This window comes from Anopheles darlingi, chromosome 3 (genome assembly GCF_943734745.1).
Source record: "Anopheles darlingi chromosome 3, idAnoDarlMG_H_01, whole genome shotgun sequence".
Lineage (NCBI taxonomy): Eukaryota > Metazoa > Arthropoda > Insecta > Diptera > Culicidae > Anopheles > Anopheles darlingi.
In genome coordinates, this window is record NC_064875.1 from 3,772,501 (window position 1) to 3,780,000 (window position 7,500).

Below are 7,500 nucleotides of genomic sequence, written 5' to 3' on the forward strand. Positions count from 1 at the left end.
TCGATGTAAGTTTTCGCATCACAAGCCTTTCGGAGAGTAGATCACCGTAATAACCGTTCCGTTCTACAGTTTCTAGCCGCTGCCAAGCCGACCGTTTTTGGGCGCTGTGTCCAGTTCTACGACGAGTTGTACCTGCTGTTCAACGGCCTGGTACAGGGTTACTATCTGCAGCGATATGGAGGCTCCCTGGCTGAGGTTTTCTACGGACTTACGCGGCAATCGATGGGCCGTAGCGAGGGCACGTTCACCGTGCGGGAACGAAACCTTTCGTTCGTGATGCTGGTGGTGTTACCATACGTGTTACGGAAACTGGAAAACCTCATCACGCGGTGGCGGGATGATCTGGAGAATGGCAAGCCAGTAAGTGCGGAGCGAAAGGCACTCGTCCGCGTGATGCCGTTCGTGAAAGCAGTCTACGAGAGCGTTAAGCTGGTGCATTACGTATCCTACTTGGCTGGTGCTAGTACGGTTCATTCCCCGTTGTTACGGTTACTTCGTCTATCGCTGACCTATCACGCCGAAGAGGAGGAAAGCTGGTCTCTTAGCGAGGTGTTCCAAGGAAAAGTGAGGTAAGAGAGGATTCCAGTTGAAAAAGTTGACTGTTTGCGATGCTTAACGCAAGGCTATCTTTCAGGATCGCTACTATGCTCAGTACGGCATTACTGCGGTGGCTGGAACTGTCTGCCTTTTTTCTACAATTCATCGAATGGTGGCAAACCGAGGCCAACATCGGTGATCTGTCGAAACTTCCGATCCCGGATGCTCCCGAGCTGGATATCAACGCCGCGAAATATGCGGGGATTTGTCCGGTATGCCTACAGAAGCCCATCATTCCTACGGCCATTTCCGTGTCAGGGTAAGGAAGATTCCGAAGAACAATTCTAGTGGAGAAATCAATAACTATGACAATTTTTCTATCGGCTAAACAGATACGTTTACTGCTATCGGTGCATAGTGGTGCATTTGCAGAAAGAAAGCAAGTGCCCGGTTACCAAATATCCTGCGACGATCAACGATCTCATCCGCGTATATACGGATGACGACAGTTAAATTCCTTACTAGACTCTGGTGAGCAAGGGTTGGGTTTTAGAATATGATGAAATGGCTGGTAGAGTAGCAATTGTACAAAAAGTGGTGAAAGACTGAATAAATGCTGACGTTCTATAAAGATTCCAGGAACTTTTCTCGTCAGGGAAGGGAGTAATAAAAGGACTATGAGAGAAACCGCTTATCTACAAATTATCCTCCAATACCTTTGAGGCGATGGCTGTGCCTTCTTCGCCGGTCAGGAGTTTAAGCTAATAATTAAAAACGTTAAATTGAAACACATACAAACTATTCGTGCAACAAAACCTAGCCCGGTTTTGCAAAAAAGCAGGCCCGGTGAAAAGAAATAACACCCGGGGATTATCGCTTGTCATCGTCAACAACCTTCTGCGCACGGCACCACGAGAGGAAAGCGATCGTCCGGAATCCAAAAAGCCGAAATTTGACCCGCTTATCAACGGAGTCGGTCGTAATAAGCTCAACAGGCTAGATTGTGGACAGTAACCGTACCAGTAATCCAAAAGTGTGAAGCAAAAATATGGCATCCACGGTCGGTCAGGTAAGGAAGAAGGTTGAACATCTCGAAACCCTCTCGAAGCTCATCTCGCGTTCTATTCTCAGGTGATTAAATGCAAGGCAGCCGTTGCCTGGGAACCGAAAAAGCCTCTTTCGATCGAAACGGTCGAAGTGGCTCCGCCGAAAGCAGGAGAGGTACGACTGAAGGTAGCGGCCTCTGGGGTTTGCCATACCGATGCCTACACACTCGGGGGCTTCGACTCGGAGGGTGTATTCCCGGTTATTCTCGGTCATGAAGGAGCCGGCATCGTCGAGAGTGTCGGGGAAGGAGTGACCAAGTTCCAGCCGGGTGATCACGTCATTCCGCTCTACATTCCGCAATGCTACGAGTGCCGGTTCTGCAAGAGCCCCAAAACGAACCTGTGTCCGAAGGTGCGCGCTACCCAGGGCAAGGGCCTAATGCCGGACGGCACGAGTCGGTTCTCGTGCAACGGAAAGCAGGTGTTCCATTTTATGGGCACTTCGACATTCTCGGAGTACACGGTCGTTGCGGAGGTATCGTTGGCCAAGATCGATGCGAGTGCTCCGCTGGAGAAGGTCTGTCTGTTGGGTTGCGGAATTCCGACGGGCTATGGTGCGGCGCTGAACACGGCTAAGGTTGAGCCGGGTACCTCCTGTGCCGTCTGGGGTCTCGGTGCCGTAGGATTGGCGGTTGTGATGGGCTGCAAGGCGGCCGGTGCTACGCGCATTATCGGTGTGGACATTAATCCGGAAAAGTTCGAGATCGGCAAGCAGTTTGGTTGCACGGAGGTGGTTAATCCGAACGATTACAAGGAACCGATCCAGCAGGTGCTGATCGAGAAGACGGACGGTGGACTGGATTACACCTTCGAGTGCGTTGGTAACGTGAACACCATGCGAGCGGCCCTGGAATCGTGCACCCGTGGCTGGGGAGTGTCCGTAGTGGTGGGTGTGGCGGAATCGGGCAAAGAAATCTCGACCAGGCCCTTCCAGCTCGTAACCGGACGCACCTGGAAGGGTACGGCATTCGGTGGCTGGAAGAGCGTGGACAGCGTACCGAAGCTGGTGGATCGGTACCTAAAGAAGGAGCTCAAGGTAGACGAATTCATTACGCATACGATGCCCGTGGAGAAGATCAACGATGCATTCACGCTGATGCACGAAGGTAAAAGCATTCGCTCCATCGTTACATTGTAAAAACAAGTATGGATAAGATCCTCTATAGATGGAGTAATTTGTCGAACAAATGGCCACTCAGGGAATTGCTTTTTTTTGGTGGAATAATAAAACTGGAATAATTTTGTAACTCTGCATCCCCTTTGATAAGATTTCCATTCACCTCAATACACACTTAACATGATAGGTGCTCATGACATGACCGGTCCATCAAGTTCTACTCCTGTATCTTCTTTCTTCAGCATTCGTGGGTTTTATTTGTTCCGATACTTACTTACGAGGTAATATCTATCTCAAGTCCATTTGTACAGTAACTGTTCTACTTAATTTTTCAACAAGTATCTAGTATTTTTTTACGACCGTATTGCGGTCTTCACCGTGTTCACCGTTTGCTGTGTACCTGCGAGTGTTGCTTCAAGTGGTGCTTTCGAGCGAACGTTTTGGAGCACGTGTTGCAAGAGTACGGTCTTACGCCGGTGTGTAGCTGACGATGGCCAGCCAGAATGCGGGCAGCCTTAAACTTCTTGTGGCAAACCTCACATTCGAACTTGTTCTCCTCGGCGTGCGTCGACATGTGGTCACTTCGGTGGCTTATTGTGCGGAACGTTTTGTCGCACACGCAACACTGGTACGGTCGCTCATTCGTGTGAGTCCGCAGGTGCGTCTTCAGGTCGCCTTTCTGCGTGAACCGTTTGGGGCAGATGCTGCAGGCGAACTTGCGTTCTCGGTTATGGTTTTTCACATGCATTCTCAGCGAAACCGCACTCCGCAACACTTTCTTGCACTGATCGCAACTAAAGTCCTGTGCGGCATTTTGCTGCTCGTCGGTTCCACTATTTCCCGACGGTTGTGCCAGCGGAACCGATAAATGCTTCGTCTGCAGGTGTTTCGTCAGACGGCCAAAATCGTCGCAAACTTGCCCACAGTTGTACATGCAGAAGTAGGAGGTTTGGTGAAAGTAGACATGCTGCCGGATAAACATGGCATCCGAAAATTGGACCCCGCACATACCACATATGTGCACCATATCGAACTTGTTCGTTTTCCACACCTGTTCGACGTCGTTCGTCTGGTCGTCGACAAGATCGTGTTCAGTGCAGTGCGCACACATCGCATCGAAATCATCCACTATGGTCGTGCACCGGAAGCAGCGATATATCCCATCACCGGTGCCGGTGAATGTCTTGAGCTTTGGTATACACACATCCAGCCCATTCTGATAAAACGACTCGTGCTTGCTCAAATCCTTGTGTTCTATAATATTATTGGATTGTACGCGCGAACAGCTGCCCTCAAAGTGATCCTCCATGTGTTCCTGGGACATGAACACGGTGAAACAGTTGCCACAGCGAAAATAATCGATGGACTCGAAACACAGTTCCAATGTTTGCTGGTGAACGAGAAAGTGCTTCGCAAACGTAGCAGCCCGTGCCGTGTAGTTACAGTAGAGGCACGATTCATGCTTTTGCCCCTTTTCGGCGCAATTTTTCAGCACCACAGCGCTGCCGTCTGCACTGTCTAGCTGCTCCTCTTCGGGGGACGATTGTTCGCCACAGGATTTCGATGATTTAAGTAATGTCTTATCCGGCCTTAACGTATTGGACTCCTCTGCACCGGACGATACATGAGTGACGAGCTGCACTTCGAACTCGGACACACAATCTTGATCATCGATATCATTCAGAGCGATTTCTTCTCCTGCGAACGTTTGGACCAGTTCCAGCCGATGGTCAGACTCTGATTCTAGGTTTGGTGTGGATTCAGCGCAATCTCTGTTTGCTGGGGTCACTGGGTTTGCTGAGATATCATTGTTTTTCGGCGACTTGAGTTCCTCGTTGGTTTGTGTTTGCATATCGCAGACCGCCGGCGGAACTCGTCCTGCAAAAATATCGCCACATTGTGTTCCGGCCTCTACCAGCTGTGGGGCGTTCCGGAACTTCCGCTCCAACTCGATAGCATCCGTTTGCACCTCGGCACACTTTTTGACTATCTTTGGCGTTGCATCGGCGCCACCTTCGTTTGCCTGTGGCGCCGGCTTGGCCACATTGAAGATGTCGTACAGCAGATCTTTCGAATTACGGACCTTTGTGATAAAAATGTACAGATCACGCAATTTGCGTTTGCAGTCCCCGCAGACGCCGTTCGGTAGTTTCTCATCTCGGATCAACTGGAATTGGGACGGGGAATGGTGAAAACGTACTAGCTTGGATAAGGTTTGCGGATTGGCACTTACCTGTTCTCCTGTAGCCAATTCAATCACTTTTGGAAAGGGTACGATTTTGCCGTCCAAGATTTCGCTGCAAAAGATCGGTTTCAGTTGGTTTCGATCGACCGCGGCCAAACAGGTACGGCAAAGTTCCTCCGGTGTGACCGATAATTCCAGATCTATCGGGTCCATATCGGCAACCGCTACCTGCAGTTACCGTGGCAACGAAACTACTCAGTATTCCAGTCTACCAGGGATTCGGCAAGCAATTTAAATAAAACACGGCACGAGATTTAAACTGGGAATTAACAGGCAGCGGGCTAAAAATCCTCAGGACGCGGCCAGCGTTTTGTTTGGGTGCTGGTTTATGCTGCAGGTTTGAGGAGGTGAAATCCGGTTGCCGGTGAATTAAATCGCCGGTGTAAAAATCGTGGAAAAATGAGTTTGCAAATAGATATGAACAGCGTGTGCAGGATTTGCCTATCGGAATCCGACCCCAGCCTCTCCTTATTTCACATCTTCACCGATACCATCGTAGATGGAACGTTGGTGGCCTTCCCGTACGTGATTGAGTTTTGCTTGGGTTTGAAGGTGAGCTTCCCGGTTTTTGGCGCACTCAATAAAGATATTCCGTTTTCACCTTATGCACCTTACCTTCTTTTTATTTTAGCTTGGACAGGATGTAGAAGGAGCTCCCAGCAAGGTTTGCCAAGCATGCCGCTCGCAGTTGTTCCAGTTTTATATCTTCAAACAAAAGAGCCACAGAACGGACAAGCTGATTCAATCGTTGCTCCAAACCGAACCTCAATCGACGAAAGTAGAGTTATGCGCGGTCAAGGAAAACACCTTCATTTACGAACTGTCCGAGGAGTTGTTGAGTGATTCGGAAGAGACGCCCTCGATGGCGGCCGAACCGAACCCCGGCTCATTAGTCTATGATAACGAGGAGTTTATGCTAGAAGACGAACTCATTGAGGAATCGACGGGCCTCGATACATCCAAATCACTGGAGCAGAATGGTGATTCTTTGGAGAACGAAAGTCACATGCACCTGCCCGCTACAGACGTAGGTGATGAGGGTACGGAAGATGATATTGAGTCAAGCAATGCGGCGGAAGATGATATTGAATCGAGCGCAACGCCTTCCTATGCTTGTTCGCCAATCAAGCAAGTGCAGCTCATTAGTGTCGTTCCAGTTCCAACTGTTACGGAGACGAAGGAATTAAAATGTGAAATCTGCGCCACCACCCATCCGTCAAGAGGTTGTCTGAAGCGGCATATGAGGAAACATAGGAATGCTAATATTCTGCTAGAGCACATGAGCTTCTATTCCTGCGAGGTATGTCATTCGCTGTATCTGAACGAAGAGGAGCGAAACGAGCACTATCAAGCTTGTGCCAACTCGTTTGCGAACAACGATGAAATACTGTCGGAGCGCGGTCAGCATCTCGATGATGGTGGAGGGCTGTGTGGCGTGTGTAATGTGTCCTATGTCAATAGCGAAATGCTTAAACACCACATGGTACTAACTCACTTGGGGAAATTTTCCTGTCCGTTCGCGGACTGTGGTTGCGAGTACAATTCAATGGCCCCGCTCGCTCTACATATTACCAACAAACATATACAATCGGCTGAAACCACCCGTTGCCTTCGGTGCAAAGAAGAGATCACTCGGGGATGTATGGAGCAACATCTTGAATCAGGCTGCAAAGCTATTCCTCAGTTCGATTGTATGCACTGTGGTAAGTGTTGCAGATATTGCAAGCCTAAAAATTGCCTATATGTTTCCGAATGCTTTTCTAGATAAAAAATTCCTCTCATCACGAGCCCTTGCACAACACCTTAAACAACTGGAGCAAAGGTTCCAGTGTGAGGTGTGCGAGAAATCGTTCGCCGCGCTAGCATCATTGCGATCACATCAGCGTAAGTTGAAAAAGAACAGCCCCTCAGTAGCCTCGATCTTCCGATCTTCCTTTAATAAGGATTCGTTCTTTTATTCATACAGTAACACACACGGGAGAAAAACCGTTCCTTTGCACCGTCTGCGGTAAATCGTTTACGACGGCCAGTCACCGGACCGCTCACATGGATACGCACATTAAAGGCAAGTTGTTCGAGTGTGACTTGTGTGGCAAGTGTCTGCAATCACGTGCCTGCTACCGAAACCACGTCAAACGACATCGCCAGGAGCGGAGCCACCGATGTGATATCTGCGGCAAAATGTTCTACTCCAAGTACAGTGTCCGGGTCCACCAGCAGGAAGTGCATAAAATGAAAAATGTTACTCAAGCAGATGAATGGAATGAAGGAAATCGTTACAGTTAGATTTTTCGTTTTTGAATTTGGTTACAAACTATGAATAAAATTTCGATTTTTCTTGAATTTGTAATTTGGTTTTGTAACGCTTTGATCCAATCACCTTCAAATTTCGTAGATGTAGAGGAACATAGTTGTTGACGTTATTTTTCTTCCAGACTTCCAATGGATTTCTCATTAAGAATCTCTTCAAACTATTTGGTTAATTGCTGCTTGTG

The 7,500-nt window shown here is 48.8% G+C and overlaps 5 protein-coding genes across 5 annotated transcripts in view; 3 read left to right on the forward strand and 2 right to left on the reverse strand.

Annotated features, from left to right (window-relative positions):
• Positions 1-1,220, forward strand: part of LOC125954194 (peroxisome assembly protein 12) — a 1,446-nt gene extending 226 nt beyond the window's left edge. Inside the window, exons 1-4 of the mRNA XM_049684287.1 lie at positions 1-5; positions 70-569; positions 635-856; positions 930-1,220. The exon at positions 1-5 is cut by the window's left edge and continues 226 nt beyond it. Coding sequence (XP_049540244.1) covers positions 1-5; positions 70-569; positions 635-856; positions 930-1,050 — 848 coding nt within the window. The 3' untranslated portion in view covers positions 1,051-1,220. The remainder of the gene's footprint in view (positions 6-69; positions 570-634; positions 857-929) is intronic.
• A 224-nt stretch (positions 1,221-1,444) lies between these two features.
• On the forward strand, positions 1,445-2,928 carry LOC125954193 (alcohol dehydrogenase class-3). The gene is made up of 2 exons (XM_049684285.1): positions 1,445-1,606; positions 1,669-2,928. Exons 1-2 carry the CDS (start codon positions 1,586-1,588, stop codon positions 2,779-2,781), a joined length of 1,134 nt encoding a protein of 377 aa, XP_049540242.1. The 5' UTR covers positions 1,445-1,585; the 3' UTR covers positions 2,782-2,928.
• A 75-nt stretch (positions 2,929-3,003) lies between these two features.
• On the reverse strand, positions 3,004-5,206 carry LOC125954186 (zinc finger protein 596-like). The gene is made up of 2 exons (XM_049684277.1): positions 4,994-5,206; positions 3,004-4,927 (listed from the first exon to the last, which is right to left on the reverse strand). Exons 1-2 carry the CDS (start codon positions 5,156-5,158, stop codon positions 3,143-3,145), a joined length of 1,950 nt encoding a protein of 649 aa, XP_049540234.1. The 5' UTR covers positions 5,159-5,206; the 3' UTR covers positions 3,004-3,142.
• Positions 5,207-5,404: 198 nt separating this feature from the next.
• LOC125958112 (zinc finger protein ZFP2-like) lies at positions 5,405-7,291 on the forward strand. The gene is made up of 4 exons (XM_049691237.1): positions 5,405-5,557; positions 5,637-6,708; positions 6,770-6,889; positions 6,972-7,291. Exons 1-4 carry the CDS (start codon positions 5,405-5,407, stop codon positions 7,289-7,291), a joined length of 1,665 nt encoding a protein of 554 aa, XP_049547194.1.
• A 199-nt stretch (positions 7,292-7,490) lies between these two features.
• Positions 7,491-7,500, reverse strand: part of LOC125957551 (uncharacterized) — an 837-nt gene continuing 827 nt past the window's right edge. Inside the window, exon 4 of the mRNA XM_049690331.1 lies at positions 7,491-7,500. This exon is cut by the window's right edge and continues 310 nt beyond it. The gene's annotated coding sequence lies outside the window, so the exon portion shown is untranslated.